General features: G+C 38.3%; 1 protein-coding gene across 1 annotated transcript; it reads right to left on the bottom strand.

The window, feature by feature from the left end:
- Positions 1–1465: 1465 nt before the first annotated feature.
- Positions 1466–10019, bottom strand: LOC106887558 (kynureninase-like). Its single transcript, XM_014941155.1, has 4 exons — positions 9950–10019; positions 8340–8425; positions 4665–4895; positions 1466–1824 (listed from the first exon to the last, which is right to left on the bottom strand). Exons 1-4 carry the CDS (start codon positions 9957–9959, stop codon positions 1672–1674), a joined length of 480 nt encoding a protein of 159 aa, XP_014796641.1. The 5' UTR covers positions 9960–10019; the 3' UTR covers positions 1466–1671.
- Positions 10020–19180: the final 9161 nt, after the last annotated feature.

Consider the following 19180-nt stretch of genomic DNA (forward strand, 5'->3'; position numbering starts at 1 on the left):
TAGTTCTAATAGTACACTGTATTTCTGACAGTGGCATAGAAATGCAATAAATTCTATAAATAGTTAGCACTAAAAACTTAATATTACTATTTGGGAATTTAACTACTAATGATAAAATATACCACATATTTCAATTAACTATTGATTTCTAACAATATCCATTTTGCGTGAATTCATTTCACAAAAGGAGAAACAGAACAGAAATATTTCCACTTTTTTTTTTCCAAGACATTAAATTCAACTTCCCCTAAACTTTGTTTAATGAATATTGAAAGATAAAAGGTATTATAAAATCCAACTTAGTTTCACCAAGCAGAGGAGCTGGTGATGGACAGCACAATAGGAGCTCAGAAGGGTTGTGTGAGCATTGCCTTTTCCCTACTGTGAGACAGCAATGTGAATTCTGAACAAACTTTTCTTCTCCTGAACTGAGCTTCTTATTAAAAAAGTCTTTCTTTAAAATAAAAACCAAACCAGTTTAAACCAAAAATCTTTTTTTAGATCATCTCCAGGAAAAAAAAAAAAAATGTCCTTGAGCCAAAATGGTGTGGAGTACTCCTCACCTCTTCCCCCAAATCCTTTTTCACCCTTGAAATGGAATTAAAAGAAGTACTACCAGAAGTAATTTTCTAAGTATTTCATACCAAAACTCAGTCACATTAAGTATCATCAGAGAGCAAGTTTTAGTTGATTCTTCAAAAATGGTACATGCTGAATAGCTACAGACTTAAGAGTTCAGTTGCCTTTTACGCCAAGGTCTTACTTATGTCTTAAAACAACTGCAGGTAAAGTTTTTGTTAAATGTAAACAGTTTTTCTTCATTGCTTTTAGCTGTCTAGAGCAAATCACTGTAAAAATTTGGGCCACACTGTAACTTAACAATGAGATATTTTGCTGCTGCTTGAACAGTTCAGGGTTCATTTTGCCTAATCCAAAATAAGCCTTGTTAAAACTGCAGTAAGTGCTCCTATAGCCCTTCACACTGGCTTACTCGAGTTTAACATTTTCTCAGCTTTCTCAAGCATATCATCTCCAAGAAGACTACCTAGAAAGATAAAATGTTTTGTTTTAGCCAACAGCATCACGCAAAATAAAGGTACCTGCAATGTAAATTCATTCTTCAATTAAATCATTAATTAAACAAGAATTTCAAAATGTTGGGCCCTTTGAAAAATCTAGTATGCAGCAGTTAACAGTTTTTAAACAACTAATTATTCAACTTCTACTTTTCAAGTATACCATGTACTTTAAATAGAACTGATAAATTAAAAATGTAAATTGGACTGTATCTTTTAACTGTTGGTGATTTGTCTATTTTCCACTTTTTATTATGCATCATTTTTATAATAAAGAAGGGATTTTTTTTTCATTCCTGTTCTAGTTGATAGCAATTCTTCCATGCTCCTCAAAGCTAATGTAATAAAACTACATAAAATGTTTAAGAAAAGCCCCATTAAAATATACAAAGCACACTAATTCATGAAGTCAAAGTCAAAGCAGAGTGGAAATATGAGCTTTAATAAAACTATGTCTGTTGTAAATAACTATTCAAAGCACAGTCATTTTTTTGCAAATTGCATGGGATGTAGCTCGGTCTACTCGAAGGGAAGAATCACTCAGCGGGATAAATGCATCTTAGTCAGAAATAGATTAAAAGATACAGCTGAGCCATCAATAAGAACCAGATAGTGCAGTATTGTTTGCTGTTTGTTTTGAAGATGTAATTGCAGATCCCAGGATTTCAATAAATCTGTGCACATCACGGAAAGAATTGTAGAGAGGAACTGGGGCAACGCGAAGAGCATTTGGTTCTCGCATGTCACACTGCAAAATAAAAAGGGAATGCTTAGTAAATTCAGGTCACTTCATATTTCTTTGTCAGATTATATTTTTAAATGTCATCTTTGTCTTCATGGAACTACAGCAAGGAAGAATGTCTGAACTGACAAGGAGACACATGGAAAAATTTTCGGACTCCTAAGAAACTACCATGAGGAGTATTATTGTGAAGAACGTAGCAAGGAGAGTGGTGTGTTGCCTAAAAAAGGAGGCAAGGCTTAGGATGGACAAGAATCTAGCAGTACCACAGGGGGCCTCAAAACCAACTATGTATCCCCATAATCTATTTTACCACCTACAGGAACCCATAGTTGAAGAGACACACAGGTGACAAAAAAAGCCACCACAAAACAGAAACTTGCCAGTATAGAATCATAAAAAGGTTAGAGTTCAAAGGAACCTTAAAGATCATGGGCAGGGACACCTCCCATTAGACCAGGCTGCTCAAAGCCCCATCCAACCTGACCTTGAACACCTCCAGGGGTGGGACCTCCACAACTTCTCTGGGCAACCTGATCCAGTGTCTCAACACCCTCACAGTAAAGAATTTCTTCCTAATATCTAATCTAAATCTCCCCTCTTTCAGTTTAAAACTGCTAACCCTCTTCCTATTGCTACACACCCTAATAAAGAGTACCTCTGCATCTCTCCTGTAGGCTCCCTTTAAGCACTGGAATGCCTGTATAAGGTCTCCCCAGAGCCTTCTCTTCTCCAGGCTGTACAACCCCAACTCTCTCAGCCTGTCTTCATAGGAGAGGTGTTCCAGCCCTCTGATCATCTTTGCAGCTCTCCTCTGGACTAGTCACAAGAGAACCATGTCCTTCTTATGTTGGAGGCTCTAGAGCTGGATGCATTACTCCAGGTGAGGTCTCACCAGGAAGATTACAAAGCAACCTACTACACCACTTAGACACACACAAGTCTATGACGTTCAAAAAGGCCAAATGCACTTGGGTCACAACAGCCCCATGCAGTGCTACAGTCTTGAGGCAGGAAAGCTGCTGGATGGAAAAGGACCTGGGGGTGTTGGTTGACAGCCAGATGAATATGAGCCAGCAGTGTGCCCAGGTGGCCAAGAAAGCCAACAGCATCCTGGTTTTTATCAGAAACAGGGTGGCCAGCAGGACTAGGGAAGTGATTGTCATCCTGTACTCAGTGCTGTATTCGAGGTGAGGCCCCACCCCGAATACTTCGTTCAGTTTTGGGCTCCCCACTACAAGAAAGGCATTGAGGTGCTGGAGCGAGTCCAGAAAAGAGCAATAAAGCTGGTAAGGGGTCTAGATATGAGGAGCAGCTGAGAGAACTGGGGTTCTTCATCCTGGAGAAAAGGAAGCTCTCTACAACTACCTGACAGGAGGGTGTAGTGAGGTGGGTGTCAGTCTCTTCTCCCAAGTAACAAGTGATAAGACAAGAGGATATGTCCCCAGGTTGCTCTGGGGGGAGGTTTAGATTTGATATTAGGAAAAATTTCTTGATTGAAAAGGTTATCAAACATTGGAACAGGCTGTCCAGGGAAGTGGCTGAGTCACCATCCATGGAGGTATTTAAAAAGAGGTGTAGATGTAGCCCTGAGTTTAGTGGGGGACTTGGTAGTGTTAGGTTAATGGTTGGCCTCAACGATCTTAAAGGTCTCTTCCAACCAAAACAATTCTATGAGTCTATGTTAAACAACCCTGGTCCCACTATTACAAGTAAAAGTAATATTGCATGGCTTGCATTATATTCCTTCCCCCCCCTCTGTGAATTTGAACCTTTTGCTGAATGGAATAATCCTTCATTTTTGAAGCATATTACTGCATCGCGAAGACAAGCCAACAGTGTAAGGCCCTGTGCCCTCTTAAAAGCAGCAGTTCCTGGAATTCCCTGGCAGCACCAAAACAGCAGCATATTTAGCAGAGAAGAGTTGCCCTTTGGGGACACAAGTCACCAGTAGAGATAAAACCCATATATCATTTATATGGCATTACGCTATCAGCCTCACCTCCCAGAACTTCTAAATCACCAAATGTATAGCCTTAAATTCAGCTTTTAGTCTTTTTGAGCAGTGCTCAGCGGTAACTATGCCATTACGTGGCACTGCCATTCAGGGGCCTCTTTTTCCAAGTGCTAAAACACATGTTCAAGGAAACAGCAGCTTTTTAATTCCTACACTTTGATGCCTCACAAAGAGCAAGGGTTTGGCCATTTTCAGAGTATGAAAGGGACCGGTGGAGGCTCAGAGCTCCTTGCCATCATTGGGCTGTAGGTGTGAGAGTTGTGGCGTTGAGGATGGTGAGCACCCTTTGAGCTCTGCTGACTGCCAGCACCCTGGGGTGGCACAGATCTCCTCTTTGTGGTCTCTGGCCTCATGCCTGGACCCACCGCAGGGTTTCTGGACAAACACATGGAGCAGGATAGGCCTGTGCAGGCAGTAAATTGCACTGGACAGAATGACATATTCATATTTGTGTTTTTCCAGTGATTTGGGGTTTTTCTTTCTTTTTTTCCTATCTTTCCTGTTCAGCTCCATAATGCCTCCCACCGTAATGCACCCATAAAGCAGATCTAACCTCAGTAGGGATTCCTGGGTGCTCCCTGCTGAACTACTAGGAATAAATCAGTAGGGAAAGGACAATATACAGACTAACAAATAATTTATAAAATAACTGTACTTATTTCATTATTTTCACAACTAAAGATTGAAGATGCTATGTAAGCAATTTTTATCATTCCCCGTCTTTTTTGGCTTTATATGAGATTGTATTTGCATAAAAGTAAAATTATTACTTTGTTATGGTATATGTTCACAAAACAGTGCATAACAAGATGAAGTTTGATTTACTCACAGCTACTCCTCTCTTCTCCAGCTCTTTAAACACAGATTTGATTGGAAGGGAAAAAGATAGTGTGAGTTGGCATCCTCTTTCCTCAATCCGAGATGGCGTGATTATTTTTACGAAGGGCTTCTCTGGCTTTGTTTTATCCTCTTTGTAGTAATGTCTTATCAGGTATTCCAAGTAACCAGTCAGGAGAATGGATTTCCTTCTCAATGCCTTCATTGTAGTTTGACCAAAAACCTATAATAATTTTAAATTATTATAATGGTAACAAGTTGCTATAGAAAATAAAAAGGAAATAAGGAAGACTAAAAGGGTAGCAGATTTCTCTGTACATTATCACTAGAATCAAGCGGTAATATCAGACAGACATTATACATAAACATGGCAGAATTGGGCTTTTGAAAACACAGGATAATGTTATTACTTTAGATAATGAAAGACATTTCTGTCTACTATTAGAAAGTTTTACACACATCCATATCTGCATAAATTAACTTGCACACAAAAACAGTTTGCTAAGAGAGCATCATTTGCATATCTGAAGAGGATCCATAAATTCCCTATACGCACAACAGGGCTGCACGAAACTCAAAATCACATACAAGTTTTTCCTTGTATGTACCTCAAGGAACAAAAATCAAGGGTCAAGACTGAAACATCACGGCTGATCTACAAATTCTTGTCTTTAAAAACACAGAATTGATACTAATGTATTGACCTTACTGTTTTAAGTCCTGTACAGGCTCTGTCTTTGCTAGTCTGCATGAAGGTAAAATAGTCACTTGATTCTGGTTTAGTAGCTTTATGCTCTTACACAGCTACAAGGACTGGTGAGCTGCAGAAACTCAGAACATCATGAGGCGTGCAAAAGTGATTGCTTTAAAATTTCAGTGCTATTTTACCACACAAACGAGAACAAACAATGTGGCAGAAGATGTTGGGAGCAGGAGAAGGCAAGACAGTTTCTGCTTATGCTCTGGAAAGGCTCAGTTACAGGGAATAATGGAAAATGTGACTCCAGAAACAATTTATCCCTGCTTTCCTCAAACCCTCCCTTTTCTTCTTTCCATGCAAGTAGCTTCAGGGAAAGGTGACATGATATAGACAGGCAAGTACCCAATAGTCACTTCAAATCAGATTCTGACATGTAAATACAATATCGCATCTCATGGACAATTATGCCTCCACAGAGGCATAATGGCAAAGTTCCTGTATGAAAATCCGTGATCTTCACCCTCAAGAAATCACGGCTCCACACTGCAAGAGTAACACTTTTAAGATTCCTTATCTCATTACCTGGAAGAGTGTATAAAAAGGTAACTGAGAAATCCTACTTGAAATACAACAAAGTCTGGTTTCCAGCAGCACCTGGAAATCACTCTTTTGCACAATGTCCCAAGTATTACTCCATGATGCTGTCACAGCCATTCGATACTGCACAAAACCAAAGGGTTATCAAGAACTGGAACAGGCTGCCCAGGGAAGTGATGGAATCACCATCCCTGGAGGTATTTATAAGATGGGTAGACGTGGTGCTGAGAGACATGGTTAAGTGGTGATTTTGGCAGTGTTAGGTTTATGGTTGGACCCTTCCAACCTAGACAATTTGATGATTCTATGTTATATGTGTGGAAGAAAATATGGCTGCTGTAAGACTTTATACAAAGGCAGTGCAGTCATAGAAATTAATGTGACAGGGACAGAGCCACCAACAGTCACTATTTGTACGGGTCAACAAAAAATCCAGAGGTGCTTCCCTCTCTGCACAGGCCAGCAGAGCGTGCACACAACTGTTCAGCACATCACTGGAGGTAAAATGGAGACCTGCCTCCTGCTCCTCCGGGCTTTGCGGCAGTTTGAGGGATGGCTCTCCTTAGGCTGCCTGCAAAAATCTGTTTGCTCAGGCTTTGTGCAAGGAATATTTGGCCTCCTGGGTGAAATTTTTGAAAAAGATCTTTTAAGTGTGGCGGTAGAGTGCTCCCCTTTTTTCCATAAAAGGGAGCAGCTACCGCCATAACAGTCATTTTAAGCATTATTGAGGAATAACATGCATTAACACTTGCAGTTTTCATTGTTTCCATTGGAAACACTGCCTTCTGCTTAATGTGTCCCAGTGAAGGTGGCATGCAATTTCACTAGCCATCTCTTGCCAGACATGAAAACTGTTTTGTTTCCCACTGTATTAGAGCAATTAGCACTGGGAAATCCTGGCTGTGCCAAAAGGTAATGCAGGCACGGGAAGGGGAGGCGATGGAAACGGCTCAGCCCTCATTGTTCGAGGCTCCCTGCAGTGGGCTAAATGACAGCAACCCACACAAACTGGAGCACTGACAATCTGGGTCATAGCAGAATAGCTTTCAGCTTATCTCGAAGGTCACATAAAGTTTAAAAAAATATATTGGATGTTTAAGGACTAACAAAATAAATTGTCAGGCAGAACAAGAAGGATTGCTGTGCCCTTTGCAGTCCTTCAGCGTTGCATGGAAGCTGGAGAGAGCACAATTGGCAATTTTCTGACTTTGTTTGCTTAAGATACTGTTTTTTCAGCAAATAAAGAAGAGGGACATACAGTGTATGGACATTTCTCTTTTTTCCAGCATCAGCTTTGCCATGGCACTAGCATTAATGGAATGCCAGCAGAAATAAATTTCTCCCATTTATTCTGATGGCAAAACCTTGGTAACCAAGGCTGGTTTGAAAAGCAGCTTAGGAAAAATTTTAATATAGTAGCATATAGATGGGAAATCTATGTAAAACCATCCTTTTTAGCCCCAAAGACCTAGAGATCTGCATCCATAAGTAAATACTACTATGCCTGGACGTGAAATGCAATGTGATACAAGGTGTTTGGGAAAGAGCTGCGTGCCTCCAGACAGGGCTGAATCTTTCTCTCCAAGGTGGACCAAAGGGCTTTCAGCACATGGGTCACCCCTTCGTAGCCAGGAATGAATTAGGTGAGTATGTCAGGATTGCCTTTCCCACAGCCGTGATCACAATGTTCATACAGAGATGGGGCTGTGCTCCTTTGGCCACCAAAAAAATAATGGTGAAATGAAGCAAAACCCAGTCTGGAGCTATACCATGCTCATTAATTCCCCTTTTTGGGAAGCATTCAAAGACAGCTTCTGCCTTTTCTGTTTATAATAAAAGGGACTACAGCAGAGTTCTCACAACCACTGGTTCAATTTAGACTCCAGGACACCCAGTAGCCACATCCATTTGCTTTCATAAAGGAGCTAAGCCTGTTTTGCCCAAGATAATATACATAGAACCATTTCTGATGCAACTTTTTAGAGCTTTGTGGTTCCTTCCTAGGAAAGTCTCTAATGGCATCCTTTGTACGAGTTGCACCGAGTCAAGCCCAGAATATCTCTAAGGGTAAAGCTGCTGTTTGCACTGAGCCCCCAAAAAGCTGGGACAAACCCAGTGCTGGTGCTCAGGCTTGGTGGGACAAACCTCATGTACACTGGGTCCAACACCAAAGTTTGTGAGAACAGTGGAGGGATGACTATATTTATTAAAGGGTTAAGGGGTTGTTTTCTTTGGTTTTTATTCCTCCTTCCCCCTTCGCTTTTTAACTATTCTGCAATTTTTTTTTAGGGAGACAGCGGTAATACACATAGCACTCATTTAATGTTTTTATACTCCTAAATTCAGGCTCAAAGTAAAGCAATTACTTACCTCTAAACTAGCTTGCAGAGCACAGACCAGTAAAATTGGAGGATTCGATAACCGAAACCCATTAATTCCTTTGCTTAGTTGTAATTCTGGAAAATGAATAACTTATATTAGTGTTTTTGATTTCTTCCTCTTAATGGATTGGACGTTATCTTGAAGTCTGTCCTCATGCAATAAAATATTTCACTAATGTGGCCTGTAGGAATCAGTTATTAAAAGGAAATAGTAATCTATTCACAGCTAATACTTTTAACTTCTAGAGAAGCCAAGTTTCATCCAGCAGAAGACCTCATTAACAGCTTCATGGGAACTAGAGAACTGCAATTAATTTGTTAAACCCACCAAAATTAATTTGTTTAAAACCATCTTTACACTTGAATCTCTTTTAACACTGGCAGAAACCAGAGAAATTCCAAGTCAGCAGAGGCGTGCTCGTGTGGACCCACGGTAGATGAACAGGGAATCATGTTCCTTAACTTTATTAAACTGACGAGACACGTGGGAGACTGCATATGCGGCTAAGTGTAGCTTCAGGCCACCTAGACAAGTTGCATAGACTTAAGGCTGTGAAATTTCACAAAATCTATTTAATAAATCTATAAAAGCCTGGCTGTAAGTTTTGTGTCACTATTTATATTTCATGCTCCAGCACCAGAGCAGGAGGATGCTGCAGAGGAAATGCTTTTCATGCACAGCAGACTGGCTAATTTTATAACGATCGTTGCCCAACTTCTCCCCTATAAACTGCCCATGGAAATGAATAAACAATATTTTTCTTCTTCTAACAGTTATTTCAAGGCAATTTGTGTCTCCTGCCGGCTTTCCATAGTGCCACTCTCTTACTTGTGGTCAGAAAACAAAGAGCAGACTGAGGCTATTAGAGAGGTGTTCTCCAGCCAAAGTCACATCAATAGGCTCTGCCACAGAAAATTAAAAATATATTAAAAAACACAGGAACCAATCAAACCAAAAAGCTCCTTTCTTCTCCTGATCCCTCAGGATATTCTCTCTGCCATACTTTCTGTATGGAGCTGAACAGTCTAACTGTCAGACTCGGAAAGGAGTCCTCACATCATACTGGGACAATAAATATTTAGCTATTTCAGAGCAGGTTTGGTTTTGTCATATAACCCATCCTTTGCTAGGGGGCAAGGGATTTGGAGATGCTGAAACATTAGTAGTATTTCATGACTTATGTCAGATTGCCTCACCTTTATTTATATAATTTCTCATTAATTCCAGTGGAAGTAATCCTGAAGTAAGATATTACCCAAGTGAATGATAGCAGATTCTCACTCCTCAGAGACTTATGTGTTTAATTCACTGACATACTTTCAAACTTTCATCCATATTCTACATCTGCATTTTGAAAGTATTTCAGCAAAATATCTAGAAGCAGACAGTCAGACACATATGCCCAGAGACCAAATTTATTCCCATTTTTACCTTGTTAACTCCACTGCATTACATATTTGGGATGAGTTTAGCTTAAAACCTTTAATATAAGTGCAGAAATTCAAACTTCTATCCTTTCTACTCAAACTACTATAAAAGTGAAGCTGGTTATTTATATACATCAAATAAGGTAAAACTGTAAGTGTAAAAGTACATACTGTTTTCCATGAGGAATCGTGTTTTGAATTCATGACCCCACCAGCCGATTAACCTAAAATTTTGTAAAGAAAGTAAATTAATAGCAATCTTGGTATAATATATTTTCATTTACATTTCAAATTGAAGAAATATATACGTAAGATTAAGAAGTATATATAGTTCTAATAGTACACTGTATTTCTGACAGTGGCATAGAAATGCAATAAATTCTATAAATAGTTAGCACTAAAAACTTAATATTACTATTTGGGAATTTAACTACTAATGATAAAATATACCACATATTTCAATTAACTATTGATTTCTAACAATATCCATTTTGCGTGAATTCATTTCACAAAAGGAGAAACAGAACAGAAATATTTCCACTTTTTTTTTTCCAAGACATTAAATTCAACTTCCCCTAAACTTTGTTTAATGAATATTGAAAGATAAAAGGTATTATAAAATCCAACTTAGTTTCACCAAGCAGAGGAGCTGGTGATGGACAGCACAATAGGAGCTCAGAAGGGTTGTGTGAGCATTGCCTTTTCCCTACTGTGAGACAGCAATGTGAATTCTGAACAAACTTTTCTTCTCCTGAACTGAGCTTCTTATTAAAAAAGTCTTTCTTTAAAATAAAAACCAAACCAGTTTAAACCAAAAATCTTTTTTTAGATCATCTCCAGGAAAAAAAAAAACATGTTTCTTTATTTTTACACTCTTTAGTTTTCAAGCCCACCTACTGTAATTTTTCACTGTTTACAAAAAATTAGGAAATTGAACTTAATGAAACCTACTAGGTAAGAAAGCTCTACATAAATCCAAGCTGGTCCTTTCTTTCCCAGGTGTTTCAGGGATCTTCACACTTGTTTTAAAGGCCAGCCTTACCTAGGGCTATTTTTAATAACTGAGCAAAGCCACTCCAACCCATTGTATAGCTATACTGTACTAAAAAAGAGACAAAAATCCAGCATATGTTGATGCATTATGTAAAGACTTTCCTTGACAGGATTTAGTTACATGCAAGCTTTAAATGCAGTGCAAATGCATTTTCTGGAGTGTTAGGCCTCCAAGTGCTAAAAGTGCTACAATACCAAACTGCCAAAAAGGTGGTTTTACATCACACAATAACGGACCTTAAAAAGACAAATGAGTCATGCACTTTGGGTGACAATATCTTAATCTATGCACCCGCAATCAAGTCAGAGTTACAAAGTGGTGTCTGCTCTTCAAAGCCTTTCTCTTCTCCGTGGTGTTCACCACTTCAGGTGTGACCCAAACTCTCCATGCCAATAGCTTGTTGACTGGAGATATTCCAAAAGCTGTCAATGTTTTCACAGTAAAAGAAGTATGAAGGCTCTGTCCTTGATATAAAACTGATACTCCAGCCAGTGTTGTTTCTACCTCTATTAAAAAAGAACTACATGGTGAATAACAGTGGAGAAAGTACCATACCCTGTAAAATCCCATGTTGAGGATGAATCCAGAAGAAAGCTGAGATCTTCTGGGTTATTCTCTTCATTTGCTTCAGCCTTTGAAGAAGAAAAGGTTCATTTTTACAGTATCAAATTTCACAGTCACACAAAGATAAACGCCAGCATATTGCAATACAAGGCATTCACAAATATATTGCGGCCACCAACAAATCTAGTGGAAACCAGAATTGCTGAAGTTGTTGTTTGTCTAATGCAGCTTCTATCAGCATGGTAGGCTCTGACCTCGTCCTGCTCCCTCCCATACTGCCATCACAGAGTGAGTCAGAACTGCCCAGGCAGTTGTGCAAGAAGAAAGAAGTCAATAAAAACAAGAGAAAGTCAGATGCAGGAAGCAGAACTCCTCTGCAGACAGATGATCGTCCTCTCCCATGTCCAGAAGCTTTCAAGGGAGACCATGCTGTCTGAAATGGACCAGGAAACAAACAAAAAAGAACCAGTTTATTAAAGACTTAAAGCAAGTAATTGAATTAAATAATCAAGTATGTCAGGTCTTATCCCTTCTTTTGATTTTATTTACCCACATAATACAAGGCTACTTCTAATTTTTGTACATGACTGTACTCCGTTGCCCTTTTCCCCAGGTCCCCCCATCTGACAGGCAATTGCTATCGTACATTCTCATATGATCTGTGAGGTGTCGGGAAATCTTAATGGTTATTGGTGAATAGAGGTATTGAGATTTGGGGGGGAAAAAAGATAAGACAGAGAAAATGAAATGCACCATCAGCGCAACTAATAGCCACTGGGTTGAGCACTTCTTGGAAGACTTCTTCACAGCAGCCACCTACAGAAAATCAGGTCTTTACTCAGACCACTCCAACACATCCACACAGATACATTTAATTTCACCTTGCTTCAAGCAGGCAAAAATAGAAAACTGATAGCCTTCATTCTATAGCTTTTGAAAGTGTTCCAGTTTTTCAGTTCCTTCTAATCTCTATAGTCTGTGGTCTCTGAAGTCATATACTTCCTTTTTCTTTGTTTCTCAAGACCCCTCGGTTTCCCCTGTTCATCTGGTTCATGCTTGTAATCTTGCTTTTGTGAGCCCCTTTTTATTCTATCTCTGCCAGACTGATTAGGGGCTCTCCTAAAGCAGGTACACAGCACTGTGATATTCCGATGCCACAGTCACCTATTTTGGTTATCATAGAAGGACCACCTTTGCGCTATGATAGGAGGTGCCTATCTAGTGCCATGTTTTACATCATCTCCACTCTTGTCTGATGTTGGGGTGGGCATGTGTTTAGCAAAAATATTACAATGCTGACTTCTTATCAGTCAGAATTATACCTTATGAGCTGTGAAAAGGATTCATCCAGATCTGTTACTTCTATGAGCCTCTGCAATGGGTCAGAGTGTATCATCAGCAGGTGAAAAGGCAAGTGGTATTTAGGTTTAGTGAATATTTTTAGAGTTTTAGGAGTATTTTCAATTTAGGACAGAGGAAGAGAGGGAGTTTAAGGTGTTAGGTGTGGCAGAGCAGGTAGCAGCCTCCGCTCCTTTGTGGACATGGACAGGAGTGTCAGCAGAAGTACATCTCAGCTGCAGCCTCTGTGTGTTTGTAAAGATTCAATTAATTATAGTCCCTTTAGTCCATCCCCACACCCATCAGTTCACCTTTATTTCAGGCTTCGGTTATCAAGACCCTTCTAGTTCTTCTGAGCAAAAAGTAGTTGACCTTTAGGCCTGTTGGGAAAAGTGTTCTCCATGAGACTTCTTAATCCTGGTTTATTCTTCCCTAGGAACAGGGTCTGCAAAACCAACTTGCACTCATTAGTCATTTCTTCACAGAGCCAAGAGTTCTTTTTTATGACCTTTAACAGCGACAGTGCGAGGGAGGCACCAGCCCTTCTCCCCTCGTGCACAAGGTTGCAAATCTAAAATAGGAGACCTTAATGAAAAAAAAAATTTAAACATTTTAACTCCACAGCCTATGTCACTATATTATACTGAATGCAAAACAGCTGTTCCTAGCAGATTTGGCTTATAACAAGGGTAACGTAATTTTACACAAATCATTATGTTCATTATATTAAATTAATAGATTAAAATTAGACAGCAATGTTTTTTAAGACCATCTTACCATAGATCTCTTTATCTTTATATTCCAAGGGCTGGGTTTTTTTCTCCTCAGTATTCTGTGCATAGAGGACATAAATGTCCAGATCAGTAGAAGCATAAGCCCCTGAATTCATGGCTGTTGAGCCTCTTCCAATATAAGCAGCTGAAGGAAAGGTACTTAAGGGAAATAGAAAATGACATCATTTTTTTCCTGATCTTTTGAAGAATGAATTATTTTTTTTCCCATCCTACAGGAACAGATTCTGGACTAATTTTTCCTACTAAAGGCTTTAAAGTCTAAAATTCATCAAACATCTTGTCCTCAGAGACAATGTCATCCAAGTTCAAAGGATCTGTAGCCCTGCAAAACTAATGTCTTATTTCAGAGCTAACATCTTTGTTTTCGTTGAATGTTTGATTTCATCAAATTAAACCACTTCTTATACTTTCTATAAATGTGAAAAAAATAGAAGACAGAACCAAACCTCTTGATTCTCTGAAGAAGTGCACACACATACACACATATAGATGTACATATGTATCATATACAATCAATTGATATGTTTTTCTGTCTATTTTTCCAGGCTAGATTTAGTGTAGATTATGGGTTTTTTTACATAGTTTTTTGAAGAGTCTTTGAATTGAAAATAGTAGTCTTTCAAGGCAATTGTTTTAATGAACATCGTTATAATTAAGAACATGCTTTTTATAACTAAATATAAAAGGAATTTTTTTCAAGTAAAGTCTGGGTCTGATTACTGATGGAGAAACTTCAAGATCTTTTTTTGCTAAGCATTTCAATATTCATTCAGAAAAATGTCAAGATAACAGACTTTAGCATGTAATTTTGGTGATTCATGCTTTTTCTGGTATTTTATCACTTCAGTTTTAATATCCAGTTAAAGCAAGAAACTTTGAATAAAATAAGAATACTAATGAAAATGAAGCAGTCGTATGCTATGTCCAAACTTCCACAGAATATAGGATCTTCCAAAAATTGACACATAGCTTTATCCTTCATCCATATCTGATACAGAGCAATAGTCTTTGATTTATTAGTTAAATTTGAGAAGTTGAGAGTAATTTCTTAGTAAAATTTAGTGTACTTGTCACTCCTGCTTTGGTCCAAAAGGAGTTTAGCTTATCTAACTCAAGTTATTTCAACAACAGATGAAACTTAGATGTTATAGAGGTTTATAAATTCATTAATCTGCCACTGAACTATGTTCAAACTAGAAGTCATAAACAATGATAATGAATGGGATTTGCACATCAATTTAAGAGTCAAGTTCCACTATTTTTCAGTATGCCACTATACATGATGTATGCCATTATCTTAATAAGTTATTTTTTGCACAGCTGTATATTAAATAGGATATGACCTAGGAAAGTAGGAAGCACAATCAACCGTTAGACTCTAGAAACCAAGTGTGAGGTCTCAAAATGCACTTTAGTATGACTTCATAATCACTAAAACTGAAATACCTGACACCAGGAGGGTGAACCACAGAAATCACGTTGTGTCCTGAGGTTCTCTGCTGGGTGGAGAGGAAGTGAGGGACACCAAAGGCAGGCTGCACTGCCAGCAGAGGGAAGTAGGCTTCAGCAGCACTTTCCACAGCCCCTGCACTGAGCAGAATCCCTTAAATTTAGCAGTGAAAAATGTCTTTAAACTTTTTGCCAGTTCCCATTGGGCTCAATAGCTCTGGCATACTTGGCAGCACACCTCTCTGGGCTGAAGCTCACACTTTATCTGCCCAACCTCCCCAACCATGGCTCTACACAATTGCAGCTGTTGGTTCGCATCTACTCATAAAAAATGGAAAAACCATGGAATTTCCTTTGGCTGACAATGGTGTAACATGCAAAGGCCCTCCTCCCAAGTTTGTAGTCTCACTAGTGAGCTCTTCTTAGTAAGGCTGATGGTTTCACCACACACTTTTCTACCAGAATAACTATAATTGCTCTACTTGCTGCTGGGTTTTATCCAGTTGTGGTGTGCTAGGGAGGTTTTCTCAATACTTGCTTTGACTGGGCTGCCCAGGAGACCAAAGCACTGCTTTCATCCTGGATCATAAGGAGTCAAATCTTCAATCCCCCATTCTAATAGGTGAAACCTTTTCCAAGCTGTTGTGCTGAATAACTTTTAAGATAGCCTATTGAAAATAAATTTATGTTATTAGTCATAATATTTACCCCTTGCTCATATATTCTACAGTTTTTAGCTTTCAGACCAAAACCATTTTTACAGTCTCAGTGATACAGAAACTCAGCTGTGGAATCAGGAAAAATAACCCTTTCAGAGGTGATTAAGAGAACCTGGAGGCAAGTGAATCTAGACTTTCACTCACAGACAATTTCTCTAAGGAGACCACCATATTTTTCTCTAGGAAGGAGCAGTACAGGAAAGTCTAGGAGCATCCTTAAAAGGAGCATCCTTAGAAGGAAACATCCACACATTCACAAGTTGCCCAATTGCAAGATGTTATGCTAAGAAGGTAAAAACTAGGGGAATCTATGGTCCTCTTGACCACACTGGTATAAATTCAATACTGTATACAAGAGAATTTAAGTACTCTGCATAAAGTTTCAACTAAAATATTAAAACTGCTTCTATGCACTATCTAAAGGATGAATATTTCTGAAAATTTATTTTCACATCCCAGGTGGAAATTCAAGTAAAACACTCATTAAAAAGAAACACAGTATCAATATGCATGAGATATGTCAGACATACCTTACTGCTAAAATAGGAAATATATCACAGGCCTGTTTCTGTTGAGATTCATTAATGACATTTTAATAGCTCATACTTAACATCTTGTGCTCAAGTATCAGTGTGAACTTCGCAGCTGTCCTGGAGACAGCACCTTGCAACAACCACCCCACATCATGCTCTCCCCCAGACAGGAAATCAAGACACCAGGAAAATTTGCAAAGCAGCACAACTGCAAGTTGGACCCATGAGGCTCTGTCCATACACTGTTACCTCAAACATGTGGTAACACCTATCCCACTGAAGACGGTCTCTCCAGGAGGAGGGAACTTGATTTGTGTTGCAATAGGTGAGACCGTGAGCTACGCAGCAATCTGTATGGATACCTACACAACCTGTGCTCCACAGGACAGGTGGCATCCCAGAAGACATCATTTCTTTCGAGCTACAGTTGTATCTCTAGTGCTCAGATGCTTTCTTTCACTCAGAACGTGCTTCGTTATGAAGAAAGGATTGGAAAAATTTTAATATATATCTTCATATTTATACCTGACACTGTGATGATAAGACTGTCATTTGCTTTTATTTCAAATGAAGGGTTTTCAGTGCTGCTTTCCCCCATGCTTATTTCAGAAGCCTATATAAATCTTGCCCCACATGGGAGTCATTTTGAACGCATTAAATAATGATTTTTCTATGTCTCTCCCACTTTGATGTAGCCTCCTAGGAGAAAGAACTATCCTGGATATATGACTTGGTCATGTTTTAACAATTTGATGATCTTTTCAAAATCCTTCAATAAAATGTAAGTTTAAAAGAAAAAAAAAAATAAAAAATCACACTTAGTTGATAAGTTGATGCCCCATCCCCCACAAATGATAATGTAGCAAATTTTTTAACATATACTTTAAATTCACAATTCGTTTCTTATTTTTACAGCTATTTTTTATCATTTGATTAATTGCTTAAAACTGTACACAAAGATAAAGGGAACTTTGAAATTCATACCTTGGAGTATTAACATGTACTCAGGACTAGATGTAAATGTCAGAGAGAAAAAAGATCTAATGAACTCTTTATTGGTGAAATACTGTACTACAGCTGCCTAGAATTTTAAATGATTTGTAGCTAGCTCCAAAGCAAAATAACTATAGAAGTTTACTTACAGAGTGGATTCTCATTCAGCATTTCTAATGTCTTCTTCCAGGGCAGATGGAAGCCATTTGTTTTGCTAGAAGTTCCAGCTACTTCATTTTGTTGAAGTTTAGTGGGTCCTTTTAATGTTAGCAAAATGTCCAGAAAAAAAAAAGAAAAAAGAAAGAAAGAAAAAAAGTGCAACCACAGAAGTATTTCTCTGTCTAGAAAATTACACGACCATAAGTTTCCCTTCTCCCTGGTGTCTTCTCTGCCATAATAATGGCTTCAGGATTTAAATCCTTTGCTCCTATTGTGACTTCAAAGCCTTAAAACTGCAATTGAATGAAGTAGTTCATCTGTCATTATTCAAATATGAAGCAATTATGATGAAATAAAGATAGAATTCCATTGAGAAATACCCCAATCAATTCTCACTTATATTTAACTAGAAACATAAAATGATGCTTAGAAGAGTAAGTTTAGGTAATAAAAACTTGGAATATAAAAAGTATGAATTACTGATCTATAACTTATTCATTTCTGACTAAGCCTTCTAAATATATTTCACAAATATTGACAAAAGTTTAAGCTTACAATGCAAAACTGTCTCCCAGTCGGTGATAAAGAATGACTAGCTTTTCCAAAACGTATTTTCATCAGTTTGAGTGCCCAGAGGTTCAAATGGGAACCTGCTGAGATTTTTAAGGGTCTCTGAGCAGGTCAGCTCCCTCTGAAATATCTTAGATCATACATGTTAATTGCATCTGGAACGAGTGGCTTTTATAAGTGAGTGTATGAAATAACATACCTACCTCAGCCATGTCTTCATTATATTGCTGCCAGTGCTTTGATGTCTACACATCCTGTGAGGCTCCTCTGTGGATTTAGTCCTAGATGCTTATTTTCACCTTTTCGACCACAACCAAGGCCAATTCCTACCCCTGAGGCTTGGGAATTTCCTGGGGAATTCCCACCTGTACCCAGTTGTATTTGGAAACCTGATCATTGTATAAACTAATATAGCTTTAAAAATTATTTTTTTTTATTATTATTTTCCATTCTTTCTTCTTCTAGAATTTAACATATTACAGGGCCAGATTAGGTTGGGGGTTTTCACCCTTTCTTTCTCTTTTCCTCTTTCTTTCTTAATATACCAGTGTATAATAGTCTGCTGATAAATGAAAGCAAGGTGGATTCTGCTGTAGTCAGACCAAGGGCTCCCAACATTTTTCATCTTAATCTCTCTGAACAGGTCATGTCCTTTCCATTCTCAATCACGCAATAAGCTCAGATGGTAAAATAACTATATGTCATATCTTTTTTTTTTTTTTCCACTCAGAGCGGACTGTTCTTTCGGAAAACAAAAACATCCTTTTCTGCTTATGGAAGTGGACTTTGCCTTCTTTCTAGTCTTTTCATGGCAAAACAGGAAAAAATGCACAAATGGATCCGATAGTATTTTTCCCTTATGTTTTCCACAATTGCAGTGAGTTTAAGAGACCTGCACACTATTAAATTGTGCTGTGCTGAGAAAGATCACATACAACCAGCGATCTACATATTCACTTTTATCTTCCTTCATTTTGTGGGCATTTTATCACTCTACCTGGGTATCAATTTTCTGTCATCTACAGACACTCATGTCGTGCAGTTTAATTTGAAAAATGTAATTTCTTCAGACAATCCAAGAACTAAATGTTATCACAATTAGAAAGCAGTAGTACTTAATACTGAATTTTAAATCAGAGATGTAACTAGCAAGAAGCGTTCAGGGTATATACAATTAATTATTTCACACATAATTATTCCTGATATTACTCTAACTGTGATAACTTAGA

Source organism: Calidris pugnax, unplaced genomic scaffold (assembly GCF_001431845.1).
Source record: "Calidris pugnax isolate Ruff unplaced genomic scaffold, ASM143184v1 scaffold60, whole genome shotgun sequence".
Classification (NCBI taxonomy): Eukaryota; Metazoa; Chordata; class Aves; order Charadriiformes; family Scolopacidae; genus Calidris; species Calidris pugnax.